At 39.8% G+C, this 17,360-nt stretch overlaps 1 protein-coding gene across 2 annotated transcripts in view; it reads right to left on the bottom strand.

Moving 5' to 3' along the window:
• LOC126236378 (phosphoribosyl pyrophosphate synthase-associated protein 2) overlaps positions 1 to 17,360 on the bottom strand; it is a 92,025-nt gene that overhangs the window by 2,529 nt on the left and 72,136 nt on the right. For both annotated transcript variants that reach the window (XM_049945634.1, XM_049945635.1), the window contains exons 7-8: positions 16,872 to 17,018; positions 1,730 to 1,945 (exon numbers count right to left, since the gene is read on the bottom strand). In XM_049945634.1, coding sequence (XP_049801591.1) covers positions 1,787 to 1,945; positions 16,872 to 17,018 — 306 coding nt within the window. In that variant the 3' untranslated portion in view covers positions 1,730 to 1,786. The remainder of the gene's footprint in view (positions 1 to 1,729; positions 1,946 to 16,871; positions 17,019 to 17,360) is intronic.

The raw sequence follows: 17,360 nt of genomic DNA, 5'->3' as shown, positions 1-17,360 counted from the left end.
GCCAAGAATACCACAACAGGCAGTCCTATCTGGGACTGTAATGGAGGGTTGAGAGCTCAGTAAGTAAAGTAAGGAAACAACTAAGATGAAAGCAGCAGGAAGACATATGAAAATTAATGTATGAAACATAAGACAGATCAGAACAAAGAATATGTATCAGCACAATTTCTACAGCGCACTAAAGGCATGTAGCACTCGAATCAGAGTTGAATAGGTAAACATAAAATAAATGTGGCTGTGAAGATACTCTGTTAATGAACTGTGAAGTACACAAAATCAAAATCCACAGAGGATACTGCTAATGAAATGAGAAATGAGTACCCATGAATATCATGCTGCAAGGGAGTAACCAAACACAAAATCTAACCGTGATAATTCTAGGAGTAATGTTAATAAGCACTTTTAAGTACTTCGAAAATAATGCCTATAAAACATAAAAATTTGGACATTCAATATTGAACTACAGGCACTCATTTAAAAAAAGACCAGATTCTACTGACTAGACAAAAGAAAAATGTGAGGCAAAATTAAAGCAGAGCTATGAAAGACAAAAAGGTTATAAGAACACAAGCATGGTACAACTCATTCAAAGATCATCAGAAGAGCAAAATCAAATTCAGTAATGAGAAAAAGAACTGAAATAAATGATGGATGTAAAAAGAGAATAAGAGGTAATTCTAGAAAACAAATGAACTGGAAAATACTGAAAAAGGGGGGGGGGGGGGGTAACAGAAATACTGAATGACTACAAGTGCAACAAGATAATGGTGGGAGCTGAGACAGTACTGTATGCATAAGCTCATAATCTAGACATCTGAGGCGAGTGCATTAATGACCAATATTATGCTGCTGCCAATCTTTCTCTTTGGAAATGTGTATATTTTTAATGTAGTTTTCCCTTTTTTAATCTTAAGGTATTCTTTCAACTTGTTTTCCTTCTTTCCTTATTTTTTCCACCTTATACCCTGCTTCCACATTCTTTCTAGTTTTTGTACAATTCCAAACTTCTCAAATTCTCATTGCTCTCCACTGCATGTTTTTGGCTATATGCACTGATATTTATAGGTTCTGTTTACTTTTCACCATTTTCTTGTCATCTACAAAGTGTACACTAATTACTCTGTTTCCCTCAGGTTCTGACACTTTTCTTCTCTTCTTCCACGATTTTATGTTTGCCCTACCACATTTTTACTTTTTTTTTATAAGATCTTTCCATGGTCTTTTTATGTTCTGGTATTAACCAACAGTTTTATCGTTGATATCTAATGCAAGCTTCCAGATAAATATTGGATACATTCTAGAAACCTCAAATTTTCTGCATCCTGCCAGACACGTAACAGCTCTCATACACCAAATGTTTGTCTCATCCTTTCCGCTAAAATGACATAATTCCTGATAAAGACAATGAACACTGCACTTGCTCAGACATTATAGGTTTTGTCAGAATATGCTTAATAAGAACATCTGCAGCTATAATTAGTTCATCTGCTGAATGGCACCAACCACACTTACTCTGGCAATTGCAGAAAATTATCATTACAGCACAAAAATAAACATATCTGGACAAATTAAATTTTATGTACCTTGTAAAATATATATGTAAATCTTACAGTTGAAATGTAATCATGTGTAGCCATCATGAAACAGAGTACTTAACACTGACCTGAAGAGTGAAACACCTTCATACAGTGGTTGTCATTACTGTTATAATAACTAGGGATCAACTTACATAAATTTATTATAGATTATCCATATTCCTACTTTATATCATCAAATATGAGCCCATTCAGTCCTCCAGTGTGACATTCTTGAATAAGTAAGACATAGATTCTTTGTTATGGATGCGACGAATTGCCTCCGAGAGGAGGACACTAATATCCACAGTCTTGATCTTGTGGCACTGCATCTTTTGTAGCTCATGTGGAATTGTATTTGTCACCACAACCTGGTAATAAAGAAAGAAATGACAACATAAGCATCAAATCCACAAATCCGAAAGAGAAATATTTTAGGATTAGTAGCTCTTTCCTTGTTTTCAATTCTACTTCAATTTCTGCAATATCAGCCCATGATGATATTAAGGAAGACAGGTAACAGACAGAATGCATCAACAGCACTGAAATCAGTACATGGAGTATTAGCCCAGTTCAATATGAATTGGGAAATAAATCAGTTGTGATTTTATTTAATAGAATTATCCTAGCATTTGTCTGATGTGAATAAAACATGTTTAGATCAAAATCTGAACCCCAGTCTTCCAGAGTCTTAACTACTGTTGCATATCACCAAATGTAGGCTTGTTTCTCATCACTTCTTTCTCCTAGTTTTCTGTGGGCGCTCTGTGTAAAAACTGCTCAATCATGGAATGAGTCACTAAGCACACAATTAATGAGTACTGAGAGGAACTCTGGAAAAGAATAACAGACAGTTCGTGTTGGATGTCTTTCAACTTGAGATTTGGAAAGCTGGCATTTGTCAATTCTGCTAAAAGCTTAGCGAAAATAAAGTTTAAGGAGGTGTCATCTAACAGTAATTTTTTTCTCTCTATAGAGAAATAACAAAATGAATGCTAAATGCTACAATACCTTTTGAATGCTTTGATATTTATAAACCACATGTCCCATGAGGAAATGCATGTGCAGAGATGCCAGAGAGAATTCTGAGGCACTTGAGCAATGATCTACATAAAATTTGTATACTGATATCATCATTCATTCTGACTCTCCTTTTTTGGTACATGATTATTATTCCTAAATTCACAGAGTTTCCCCAAATAAGGCAAGTTTTCATGTCTCAATGTCAGTTATTCACTTTCTGCATAAGGTCTTGAATGTGATACCTCCTAGAAAATCTTTCAACTATGGTCAGACAAAAGAATTAAAAACGTTAAACTTCAGTGACATATGCCCACCCATTGATTACAAAAATGTCAGTTTTACAAGAGATTCTTTTCAGAGACCAAATGTTTTGTCACGGCTAAGCAAGGGTCTGTCAGTGAATCACAATTTAACTAACCCAAACCTACATCATTTTGAATCAGCCTACCGTATTCAAGCCTTTTATTCCCTCTGAATTTTTTGCCACTGACACTTCCTTAACTGGATAATTAACTATTCCGCAACACCTCAGAATTTGTACTACTTACCAGTTCTCTCTCTCTCTCTCTCTCTCTCTCTCTCTCTCTCTCTCTCTCTCTCTCTCAAGTTGTGACACAAATTTCTTTTCTCTTGGACTCTATTCAGAATCTCTTCATTAGTTATCCAATTTATCCATCTAGTCCTCAGTTCTTTTGTAACACCACTTTTAAGAAGCTTTTATGGTCTTCATGTCTATTGTGTTCATCATTCACATTTCCCTTGCATATAAGGCTACATTCCAGACAAATACTTTCAGGAAACACTTCCTAACACTCACACTTATATTCAATAGTAATTAAATTCTCTTTTTTCAAAAAAGGTTTTCTTTCTACTAATAGTCTCCCTTTAATATTATGTTTGTATAGGTCGCATAGGACATGTGGTCGATGTGCAGTGACCAGTTTTCGTCCAAAGGTCTGGGTGAATTCATTCATTTGTTCAGAAGGGGAGGCCAACAAGCATTTGCCACCTTAATGGGTGATTGGTGATGACAGAATTGACGCACACAGCCTGTAATTTTTCTAAAATGATTTTACAGAAGCTATTCAGTAAAAAAATTCATTTTTGCTTTACTTGTAGCTTCATATGTCAGGTTCATTATGGTGTACCCATCATTTTGTTAATGGTCATAATTATTGTGATATTTACGTGGAAGTAAGACATTGCGCAAAATTGGAAAAAGTTTGCAATGAAAAATAAGGGTCGCTATAATTTTGCATCTGGTGCATATTAGGCATAATATGTTGCTGCCTATGAAATTAAGTTAACATATTGAATTGTTCTGTAGACGTCATTGGAGGTCTCCACCAGTTACCAATCTCAAAAAAACTGATCTGACATAGCACACTCTTTTGCTACCGCAATGCATTTCATAAGTGGTTTCTGATACTGAAATGAGATTTTGGCAAATGATAGCATACAAAGAGGAGGGAGGTAAAATAGGCCCCCATTCGGATCTCCGGGCGGGGACTACTCAAGAGGACGTCGTCATCAGGAGAAAGAAAACTGGCATTCTACGGATCGGAGCGTGGAATGTCAGATCCCTTAATCGGGCAGGTAGGTTAGAAAATTTAAAAAGGGAAATGGATAGGTTAAAGTTAGATATAGTGGGAATTAGTGAAGTTCGGTGGCAGAAGGAACAAGACTTTTGGTCAGGTGATTACAGGGTTATAAATACAAAATCAAATAGGGGTAATGCAGGAGTAGGTTTAATAATGAATAAAAAAATAGGAATGCGGGTTAGCTACTACAAACAGTATAGTGAACGCATTATTGTGGCCAAGATAGACACAAAGCCCATGCCTACTACAGTAGTACAAGTTTATATGCCAACTAGCTCTGCAGATGATGAAGAAATTGATGAAATGTATGACGAGATAAAAGAAATTATTAAGGTAGTGAAGGGAGACGAAAATTTAATAGTCATGGGTGACTGGAATTCGTCAGTAGGAAAAGGGAGAGAAGGAAACATAGTAGGTGAATATGGATTGGGGGGAAGAAATGAAAGAGGAAGCCGCCTTGTAGAATTTTGCACAGAGCATAACTTAATCATAGCTAACACTTGGTTCAAGAATCATAAAAGAAGGTTGTATACCTGGAAGAATCCTGGAGATACTAAAAGGTATCAGATGGATTATATAATAGTAAGACAGAGATTTAGGAACCAGGTTTTAAATTGTAAGACATTTCCAGGGGCAGATGTGGATTCTGACCACAATCTATTGGTTATAAACTGCAGATTGAAACTGAAGAAACTGCAAAAAGGTGGGAATTTAAGGAGATGGGGCCTGGATAAACTGAAAGAACCAGAGGTTGTAGAGAGTTTCAGGGAGAGCATAAGAGAACAATTGACAGGAATGGGGGAAAGAAATACAGTAGAAGAAGAATGGGTAGCTCTGAGGGATGAAGTAGTGAAGGCAGCAGAGGATCAAGTACGTAAAAAGACAAGGGCTAATAGAAATCCTTGGGTAACAGAAGAAATATTGAATTTAATTGATGAAAGGAGAAAATATAAAAATGCAGTAAATGAAGCAGGCAAAAAGGAATACAAAGTCTCAAAAATGAGATCGACAGGAAGTTTAAAATGGCTAAGCAGGGATGGCTAGAGGACAAATGTAAGGATGTAGAGGCATATCTCACTAGGGGTAAGATAGATACTGCCTACAGGAAAATTAAAGAGACCTTTGGAGAGAAGAGAACCACTTGTATGAATATCAAGAGCTCAAATGGCAACCCAGTTCTAAGCAAAGAAGGGAAGGCAGAAAGGTGGAAGGAGTATATAGAGGGTTTATTCAAGGGCGATGTACTTGAGGACAATATTATGGAAATGGAAGAGGATGTAGATGAAGATGAAATGGGAGATAAGATACTGCGTGAAGAGTTTGACAGAGCACTGAAAGACCTGAGTTGAAACAAGGCCCCGGGAGTAGACAACATTCCATTAGAACTGCTGATGGCCTTGGGAGAGCCAGTCATGACAAAACTCTACCATCTGGTGAGCAAGATGTATGAGACAGGCGAAATACCCACAGACTTCAAGAAGAATATAATAATTCCAATCCCAAAGAAAGCAGGTGTTGACAGATGTGAAAATTACCGAACTATCAGTTCAATAAGTCACAGCTGCAAAATACTAACGCGAATTCTTTACAGATGAATGGAAAAACTGGTAGAAGCGGACCTCGGGGAAGATCAGTTTGGATTCCGTATAAATGTTGGAACACGTGAGGCAATACTAACCTTACGACTTATCTTAGAAGAAAGATTAAGAAAAGGCAAACCTACGTTTCTAGCATTTGTAGACTTAGAGAAAGCTTCTGACAACGTTAACTGGAATACTCTCTTTCAAATTCTGAAGGTGGCAGGTGTAAAATACAAGGAGCGAAAGGCTATTTACAATTTGTACAGAAACCAGATGGCAGTTATAAGAGTCAAGGGGCATGAAAGGGAAGCAGTGGTTGGGAAAGGAGTGAGACAGGGTTGTAGCCTCTCCCCGATGTTATTCAATCTGTATATTGAACAAGCAGTAAAGGAAACAAAAGAAAAATTCGGAGTAGGTATTAAAATTCATGGAGAAGAAATAAAAACTTTGAGGTTCGCCGATGACATTGTAATTCTGTCAGAGACAGCAAAGGACTTGGAAGAGCAGTTGAACGGAATGGACAGTGTCTTGAAAGGAGGATATAAGATGAACATCAACAGAAGCAAAATGAGGATAATGGAATGCAGTCAAATTAAATCGGGTGATGCTGAGGGGATTAGATTAGGAAATGAGACACTTAAAGTAGTAAAGGAGTTTTGCTATTTAGGGAGTAAAATAACTGATTATGGTCGAAGTAGAGAGGATATAAAATGAAGACTGGCAATGGCAAGGAAATCGTTTCTGAAGAAGAGAAATTTGTTAACATCTAGTATAGATTTAAGTGTCAGGAAGTCGTTTCTGAAAGTATTTGTATGGAGTGTAGCCATGTATGGAAGTGAAACATGGATGATAACCAGTTTGGACAAGAAGAGAATAGAAGCTTTCGAAATGTGCTACAGAAGAATGCTGAAGATAAGGTGGGTAGATCACGTAACTAATGAGGAGGTATTGAATAGGATTGGGGAGAAGAGAAGTTTGTGGCACAACTTGACTAGAAGAAGGGACCAGTTGGTAGGACATGTTCTGAGGCATCAAGGGATCTCAAATTTAGCATTGGAGGGCAGCGTGGAGGGTAAAAATCGTAGAGGGAGACCAAGAGATCAATACACTAAGCAGATTCAGAAGGATGTAGGTTGCAGTAGGTACTGGGAGATAAAGAAGCTTGCACAGGATAGAGTAGCATGGAGAGCTGCATCAAACCAGTCTCAGGACTGAAGACCACAACAACAACAACAACAAAGAGGAGAGTACTTTGCTGTATGGTTATTATGCAAAACTTCATTATCTAGCATGTTATTCCACTAACTACAGACTTTTCCGATGAAAGAATGTAATTTTTAAGGGCCATCGATGTGGCTGGTGAAATGTAAAATGTTATGGGTTTTGCAACAACATACGTGGAGTAATTAAATATTTATTTTGTACCAAGGATGTGCTTTTTCATAAGATGCTGACCTTATTTTTCCTCCGCTCCTCATTTAACAAATTTAAAAATTTAACTTGGGCAACAAGAGAAATGTGTAGATTTCACTCAAAATTCCCCACTCGTGACTCTCTCTGAAAGCTGCAAATGGTTAACAGATTAGGTGAAAATAAATAGCTGCATATTTGGAGGAATTCTTGTTAGATGCTAACCAAAGAAAAGGTGACAATTTTTTGAATGGTCACCATGCTAGTATGGGCTTGGAGGGGGGGGGGGGGGGCAGCTTAATGTTTACCAAAGATGTGAGTTTAGTCTTCAGTTTAGAATGGTACTTCCCCTCCAGCACTTGACATTTCCCCTACATCACTCTGAGTGACCCCCCCCCCCTCCCCCCCACCATTGCCGATCTCCCCATGCTTCCACAGCCAACTGCGCATCAGGTGGCCACGGCATTTTGTGCACCTGTTGTCAGGTGTCCAGCTGGGTGCAGTCGTTTTTGTAATATTTTGACAGCATACCTTGCTGTCATCTTCAGGTGATACCTGTAGAATGAGCATCTCTGCAGTATGCTGTCTACTTTGTACTGGAATCGTCCCCACCCCTTCCTCCACTGCTCGTCACATGCCGAGGGCTGCACCACCGGATGCTGAGTGCAACCTCTGGTCCCTCAGCAGTCCTGTGACATGCGTCGGGTGCGGAATTCACTCAGCCAATGCTGTAGTTTTTGGGTGGCTGAGTGCTGGATCCCAAGCTTTGCTGAGAGTGAACCTAGAGTCTCTGTTGATCAGCCAGTCACAAATTGTATTTCAATAGTCCTTATCAGAACACAGTCTCAAAATGACAATGTCTGTCTTAGCCCTTCCCTTTCTTCATACTTCATAGAGTCCCCTGTAGCCATGCAGTGGACTCCAAGAGCAAATTTTCTTGGTTGCTTAAGTTTGGTGTGCCTCCTGTGGTCCTGGCATCTTTCTTCGATTGTCCGTACTGTCTCCCTGCAATACTGTAAATACCTGGTTTATGCAGTTCCAAGTTATCTTTAACTATACCTAATAGGACGCGCATTTTTGGATGTGGATGGAAAACTCATTAATGTTACATCAAGCCAGGATTCTGACAATTTTGTTCGATTCTTTGCTGATGTAAGGCAGATACACCACTGTCTTCTCCTCCTCTTTGTTTTCTGTCTGCTGGCTTGTAATTTCTGCCAGAAAGCACATTGGTTTTGTCTCTCATCGTATATGTTTTTTATGGAAATGTGGTTAAGGTGATTAAGCTACCTTGGTAGGCTTTCTTTGTCAGGTATTGTGTGGGCCCTGTGTACCAGCATATGTAGCACACCCTCACACAGTTAAGGATGATGGCAACTAGCAGTATAGAGACACATATCAATGTGGGTGGATTTCCTGCACACACTGTGTCCTATAGTGCTGTTCGTTCCGTGTTTGACTAAAACATCCAACAAGGGGAGTTCACCATTCTCATACACTTCCATGGTGAAACTGATACTAGAGTGCAGAGAGGTCAGATGCCGAAGGAACTCCTGAAGTCTTTCACTCCCATGTGGCCACACCACAAACATGTCATCAACATATCTAAAGAAGCATGTAGGCTTCAGTGCAGCTTTTTCCAGAACTTTCTCTTCAAAGTCCTCCACAAACAAGTTTGTCACAACTGGTGACAGGGAGCACCTCATGGCGATGCCGTCCATTTGTTCATAACAGTCGCAATTAAAGAGAAAGAATGTGGAACCAAGGACAAATCTGAAGAGATTAGTCATTGTTGGGTTGAATTTTTTTCTGATCGACTTGAAGGAATCAGCGAACAGTACTCTGAGAAGAGCGCTACCACATCAAAGTTCACCTTAAGATCCTTGTCGGAGACTCCTAGTTCTTGCACCTGTTGAATGAAATGTACATAATTCCTAGTGGTGCTGACATTTACCAATGTAGAGGCTTAATACTGTCATTAGATGTTTGGCGAAACTATGTGAATGTTACTTACAATAGGAAATAGAGGAACATTCCAATTGTGAACCTTTGGTAAGTCATAGAGCCTTAGTGGTGCAGCAGCTAGTGGTTGTAGTTTCTTGATGATTTCCTTTGGCTGGGACTGCCACAGATGCTCAACAGTCGTTTTCTTCTTCTTCTTCTTCTTCTTCTTCTTCTTCACTCAGTTGGTTGGGTCTCCCTCCAATTTTCTGTATGCTGTATCTTCAAGGAGGTCACACATTTTGTGACTACACTCTGACTGTGGTAGGAGTACAGTTGCATTTCCTTTGCCTCCAGATAAAATGACTTTTTTGGGATCATTCCACAGTTCTCAAATGGCAGCTCTTGCTGCTTTCATGGTGTTCGTGCCTGGTGGTATGGCTCTACTGAATGCACAGCACATTTCTCAACTTATTTCTTCCGCATTGTTTCTAGGGAGGGTGGAAATTACTTGTGCAATACCACTGATGAATCTGTAACAAGCATAGCAGTCAGTGATTGTATGAAAATGAGTCCCATGTCCAGAACTGATTTTGCCACATTATTGATCTCTTTCCCCGTGACTTTGATTACGGTTCATAGTTGCACTTCTTGAGACTTGTTCTCTTGCTGCCCATCATTCAAACTTAGAGACCTGTTTGATAGCAGCAATGCATCAAGACTCATCCGCATGAACCTAAGAAATGGCATCAATCCACTCGCATGAATCAGGTGAGAAATACGAGGCACTGACAGGCCGATCAACAGACACACTCGATTCACTCTCAGCAGAGACTGCTATATAGCACTCAGCCAACTAAAATTAAAGCGTCAGCTGAGAGTCACTTCCACACCCGACACAAGCCACAGAAGTACTAAGAGATCAGAGTTTGTGTCTGGCATTTGATGGTGTCGTCTTCCCAACCACTCCACCCATCATGGCGTGCAACCAGCAGTGAAGGGAGCGGTGGGGGCTGATGAGAATATAAATGAGGCGGGATGTAGCACAGATGCTCAAATTACATGTATCACCTGAAGACAATGCAAAGGCACACTGTCAAAATATAGTGCTACGAAAATGGCTCCACCCAGCTGGAAACCCGACTACTGTACAAACAGTTGATTCACTGGGAAAGCCTAAGATCACACATCAGATTCTTCCACAGGGAGAGGATGTACCAGAGATGTAAAAAACTGGATAACATTCGTGACAGGAAGGAGTGTCTACTCAGCTCTCTCACCTTCCTGATAAGATGCCTGGAAAAGGGACTCAACTTCGTACCAACACCAATCGCTATACCTGTTACAGACATCATTAGTGGTATAGAACAAGTAATTTCTACTGTGCTTAGCAATGATGCAGAAGAGATACGCCAGGAAATGTGCCACACAATCAGTAGAAATGTTCCACTGAACACGAACATCATGAAAGCGGAAAGAGCTGGCATTCGAGAATTACAGAACAACCTTGAAACAGCCATTCTACCTGCAGAGAAAGGACATAGCACTATACTGCTACCACTGGCAGAGTACAGTCTAAAATGTATGACCTACTTGAGGATCCAACATGCAGAAAATTGAAGGGAGACCCGATCAACACAAGAAGACTACTATTGAGCTTCCGCACCAGTCCCTGCTGAAGGAAATCGTCACAAAACTTCAACTGTAAGCTGCTGCACCACCAAGACTCTATGGCTTAACAAAGGTTCACAAACGAGATGTTCCTCTAAGTCCTGTAGTAAGCAACACAGGCACAGCAACAGACCAGATGGCCAAACAGCTAATGTCAGTACTAAGCCACTATGTCAGTAAATGTCATGTCAACACCATATCAGGAACTCTGTATATTTCACTCAACAGATGCAAGAACTATGCCTCCATGACGAGGACCTTATGATGAGCTTTGATGTGGTATTCCTCTTCAGCAGAGCACTACTTGCCGATTCCCTCAAATTGATAAGGGAAAAAAATCAACCCACAATGACAAATCTATTCGGATTTGTCCTCACGCCAACATTCTCTCCCTTTAATTGAGACTATTATGAACAAATTTATGGCATTGCCATGGGGTGCTTTCTGTCAGCAGTTGTGGCAAACTTGTTTATGGAGGATTTTGAACAGAAAGCTCTAGAAGCAGATGCACTGAAGCCTACATGCTTCTTCAGATATGTTGATGACACGTTTGTGATGCGGTTACATGGGAGTGAGAGACTTCAGGAGTTCCTCCAACATCTAAACTCTCTGCATCCTATTATCAATTTCACCATGCGAAATGGGTAATCCCCTTTTTGGATGTTTTAGTCAAACAGAGAAAGAACAGTACTATAGGACATAGTGTGTGCAGGAAAGCCACCCACATTGATACGTATATCTATACTGCTAGTTGCCATCAACCTTAACCGCATGAGGGTGTGCTACATATGCTGGTACACAGGGCCCACACAATATTTGACAAGGGAGCACATTTTCAAGAAGAACAGATATGAAGAGAGACAAATCCAATGTACTTAAAGGCAGAAAGTCCAAGCCCAGATGACAGAAAACAACCTGGAGGATAACACAAGGTGTATCAGCTGCACATGGCAAAGTATCGGACGAATCAGACAAAATCGGCAGAATCCTGGCTTGATATAACAATAAATGAGTTTTCCGTTCACCTCTAAATACCCGTGCCATATTAGATACGGTAAAAGATGACTTGCGACTCTGCAAACTAGGTGTTTACCATATTTCATGAAAATGTGGTAAGGTGTATACCAGAGAGACTGCACAAACAACCAAAGAAAGATGCCAGGAACACAGAAGACACCCCAAACTTAAGCAATCAACAAAATCTGCGGTGCAGAACACTGCGTGGCTACAGGGGACTCCATGAAGTATGAAGCAAAGTGCTACGACAGACTGTGTCGGTCTGGGTTTGTGTTCTGAAGAAGGCTATTGAAATACGAGTGGCTGGTGGGCTGGTCAACAGAGTTTCTGGATCCACTTTCAGCAAAGCTTGGTATGCACCACTCTGCCAACTAAAATCACAGCATAGGGTGAGAGCAACTTCTGTGCCAGACGCAGGTCACAGGAGTACTGAGGGACCAGAGTCCACACCCAGCATCTGGCAGCACCATCCCCATCACCACCTCCCCTGTCACCATGTGCGACTGGCAGTGGAGGAAGGAGTGGGGGTAACATGAGTATAAAGCAGGCTCGATGTAGCTAAGACGTTCATTCTATAGGTATTACCTGAAGATGGTTCGCTATTTAAAATCTTGTTACAAAAATGACTGTACCAGCTGGACACCTGACAACAGTTGATTCGCCAGGAAAGCCTAATTATACTGCCGACATCCACTATTTTGCTCACCAAACTGCAAAACTCATCTACTACTTCAGTGTTTCATTTTCTAATCTAATTCCCTTAGCATCACTTCATTAACTTGGTTTTATTTTCACTTATTTTAATCTTATAACCTTTTTTCCATTCAACAAATCATTTAAGTCCTTTGATCACAGTCACTGGCAAATAATAAAGTTTTTTCCTTCTTCCTGAATTTTAATTCATTTTCTTAATTTCCTTTAGCATTCACTCTATGTGCAAATCAAACAACGTGGGGAAAGACTGTCCTGCTTCCTTCTCGACTAATGCCACCCTGCATATACTTCAGATTTGATAGCTGCAATCTGATTCCTGTACAAGTAGTCGCTAAAATTTCACCTTGTATACCATTCAAAATTGTCAATAGTGTTTTCTAAGCCTACAAATGCTGCAAACATGGATGTGTCTTTCTTCCACTTATTAAATTTATTTAACAATACGCACAATTTCTCACTATTTTCTCACTTTGGCATTGGGATTATTAGATTCTTTTTGAAGTCTGAGAATACATACATTCTACATATGAAGTGGAACAGTTCTGTCATGGTTGGTCTTCCCACGGATCTTAATAATTCTGAGAGATATGATGAATCATATATTTTTTCTTTCTTCGTTCTTTTCTTTATACACATGTAAGCGATATGCACACAAAGCCAAAGGTAAATCAATGAGTTGTTTAATGCAGAGATAATGCTTTGATACAAAAAAGAGAAGAGATACGCTCTTCAATTGATCACTTCCTGTATCTTTACCAGTTTGGTTCTGTAAGTGGTAGCAGGCGGACGTATGATTATAGATCTGTCATTGTTTAAAAATGTGTATTTCAAGCGTACATTAAAAGTGCTCAAAAAGTTATTAGGAAAGGAAAGTTTTAATCATATATTCACATCAACTACACCTTTCTGTCCACCATTTCGCCTGCGTCAAGAATACTGCATCAGGAGGTTCGGAGCAGACAAGAGGAATTTGCGCGAGCAGCGGAGGAGCAATCCTGCATGGACATTGTTATAATCAGGACTATGCACAATAGAATTAATGTGAACCAGTACATAACTCAAAGTATGAATATTGAAATTAAATGTAGTGACATTGAAGGTCTGTTGATATTAGTCCAGTTAACATTCACCCAGAATATGTTACAGATTTATAAATTACCTTCCAGTTTCTTTCAACTATTCTTTCCACTCAAATTTTTTTTTCTTTCAATTATTCAAGCAGCAATTACTAATCAGTTTCCATTATTTACCTGCCCACATTCTGCCACTATTCAGAGAACACAATAATCAGTCATCTAGTCTACATCTACATCTACATTTATACTCTGCAAGCCACCCAACGGTGTGTGGCGGAGGGCACTTTACGTGCCACTGTCATTACCTCCCTTTTCTGTTCCAGTCGCGTATGGTTCGCGGGAAGAACGACTGTCTGAAAGCCTCCGTGCGCGCTCGAATCTCTCTAATTTTACATTCGTGATCTCCTCGGGAGGTATACGTAAGGGGAAGCAATATATTCGATACCTCATCCAGAAACGCACCCTCTCGAAACCTGGTGAGCAAGCTACACTGCGATGCAGAGCGCCTCTCTTGCAGTCTGCCACTTGAGTTTGCTAAACATCTCCGTAACACTATCATGGTTACCAAATAACCCTGTGACGAAAAGCACCGCTCTTCTTTGGATCTTCTCTATCTCCTCCATCAACCCGATCTGGTACGGATCCCACACTGACGAGCAATACTCAAGTATAGGTCGAACGAGTGTTTTGTAAGCCACCTCCTTTGTTGATGGACTACATTTTCTAAGTACTCTCCCAATGAATCTCAACCTGGTACCCGCCTTACCAACAATTAATTTTATGTGATCACTCCAGTGATCACTCCCAGATATTTTACAGAAGTAACTGCTACCAGTGTTTGTTCTGCTATCATATAATCATACAATAAAGGATCCTTCTTTCTATGTATTCGCAATACATTACATTTATCTATGTTAAGGGACAGTTGCCACTCCCTGCACCAAGTGCCTATCCGCTGCAAATCTTCCTGCATTTCACTACAATTTTCTAATGCTGCAACTTCTCTGTATACTACAGCATCATCCGCGAAAAGCCGCGTGTAACTTCCAACACTATCTACTAGGTCATTTATATATATTGTGAAAAGCAATGGTCCCATAACACTCCCCTGTGGCACGCCAGAGGTTACCATAACATCTGTAGACGTCTCTCCATAGATAACAACATGCTGTGTTCTATTTGCTAAAAACTCTTCAATCCAGCCACACAGCTGGTCTGATATTCCATAGGCTCTTACTTTGTTTATCAGGTGACAGTGTGGACCTGTATTGAACGCCTTCCGGAAGTCAAGGAAAATAGCATCTACCTGGGAGCCTGTATCTAATATTTTCTGGGTCTCATGAACAAATAAAGCAAGTTGGGTCTCACACGATCGCTGTTTCCGGAATCCATGTTGATTCGTACAGAGTAAATTCTGGGTTTCCAAAATCGACACGATACGTGAGCAAAAAAAATGTTCTAATATTCTACAACAGATCGACATCAGAGATATAGGTCTATAGTTTTGCGCATCTGCTCGACGACCCTTCTTGAAGACTGGGACTACCTGTGCTCTTTTCCAATCATTTGGAACCTTACATTCCTCTAGAGACTTGCGGTACACGGCTGTTTGAAGGGGGGCAAGTTCTTTCGCGTACTCTGTGTAGAATCAAATTGGTATCCCGTCAGGTCCAGTGGACTTTCCTCTGTTGAGTGATATCAGTTGCTTTTCTATTCCTTGGACACTTATTTCGATGTCAGCTTTACGCGTGCCATCCTCTGATTCAATGCCATCATCATCCCGGAGTGTCTAAATATGCTGTTTCGATCCACTTACTCTTTAATGTAAGACCAGAACTTCCTAGGATTTTCTGTCAAGTTGGTACATAGAATTTTACTTTCGAATTCACTGAACGCTTCACGCATAGCCCTCCTTACGCTAACTTTGACATCATTTAGCTTCTGTTTGTCTGACAGGTTTTGGCTGCGTTTAAACTTGGAGTAAAGCTCTCTTTGCTTTCGCAGTAGTTTCCTAACTTTGTTGTTGAACCACAGTGGGTTTTTCCCGTCCCTCCCAGTTTTACTCGGCATGTACCTGTCCAAAACGTATTTTACGATTGCCTTGAACTTTTTCCATAAACACTCAACATTGTCAGTCTCGGAACAGAAATTTTCGTTTTGATCTATTAGGTAGTCTGAAATCTGCCTTCTATTACTCTTGCTAAACAGATAAACCCTCCTCCCTTTTTTTATATTCCTATTAACTTCCATATTCAGGGATGCTGCAACAGCCTTATGATCACTGATTCCCTGTTCTGCACTTACAGAGTCGAAAAGTTCGGGCTGTTTGTTATCAGTAGGTCCAAGATGTTATCTCCATGAGTCGGTTCTCTATTTAATTGCTCGAGGTAATTTTCGGATAGTGCACTCAGTATAATGTCACTCGATGCTCTGTCCCTACCACCCGTCCTAAACATCTGAGTGCCTTGTTTTACTTTAGATCTTTCAGCCCTCTGTTAAATTCTTCTTACGGTATAAAATTATCTATTTCATCTTCATTCACATCCTCTTTCTTTTCCATTTTAAAGTTTCCTCCCTTTATATAGCCCTTCCACATAGTCCTTCCACCTATGCCTTCTTTGAAAATTACTGGCATGCCATCTGAGCTCTTGATGCTCATACTCCTCTTTTCTCGGAAGTTTTATACAGGGTGAATCACCTAAAACTTGCACAACAAATGCAGAAATGGAAAGTGCTACTGATGTGCTGTTTTCAGAGAATGGATTGGTAGTCAGGGGCTCGTATTGTCAGCCAATCAACAGATTGTAATAATACTTAGAAAGTGTATTTTCTGAGCAGACATACACTTTTTAAATAGAACAATGCCTGTTGACATTAACAAACTAAGAGTAGGGTAAGTTAGAATGTCGGTGGTATTTGTTGTTGGATTCTAGTGCGAGTCATTTATGAGAGATCGAATTCTGAAAGTTCCACATGACAAAAGTAAATAAGGTTAAGAATGATAGCAAATACTAAACACACTAAATCAGATAACTTTTTGTTTCAGCACTTCACACTCTATGTGAGGCACTCAGGGGTTAGCACTCATTTGGTCATCATAGTGTGTTAAGAACGACAATGCCTAAGGTTATCAGCCTAGTGTAACATTGGTCTATGAATGCATAACTCAAAGTAATTACAATATAATGTTTCAACCACTGCAATATTAAACAAAAAATGATATTCAATTTTAAGAAACCAAAACACAGATTAAATAACCTTTACCTCATCTATCGGTGAATCTTCAATGAGTCGAGGTGCATCTGAAGAAAGCAGTCCATGGGTGGCAAGGACATAAATTTTGTATGCCCCACGCTCCTTCAGAACTTCAGCAGCAGCTACAAATGATTGCACATCATCAACCATGTCATCCTGCAAAAAGCAAATGATGTAATACATTTCCCTCAGACAAAAAAATTTCTCAGATGTAAAATAAACAGTATCTGGGGGGGGGGGGGGGGTCTTCACCTTTTTTTTAATATGTGATATAATTTAGGGGAAAGACAATGGTGTCACCACGTATAAGCTAATCATCTGTTGGAAAAGTTTATTACAAGGAAGGGAAAAAAAGGGCAATTGCCTAATTATGTGGAAGATCAACACAGAATTTCTACCAACATTAAATCTCGTATGATTATTAAAACTAGTCTGCTGTTCTCAGAAAACTGTTTTAAATTCTGAACCAAATGCTTCATTTCATTGGTGATTACACGA

The sequence above is a fragment of the Schistocerca nitens genome, chromosome 2 (assembly GCF_023898315.1).
Source record: "Schistocerca nitens isolate TAMUIC-IGC-003100 chromosome 2, iqSchNite1.1, whole genome shotgun sequence".
Classification (NCBI taxonomy): Eukaryota; Metazoa; Arthropoda; class Insecta; order Orthoptera; family Acrididae; genus Schistocerca; species Schistocerca nitens.
This window is presented reverse-complemented; position numbering and strand designations above follow the sequence as displayed.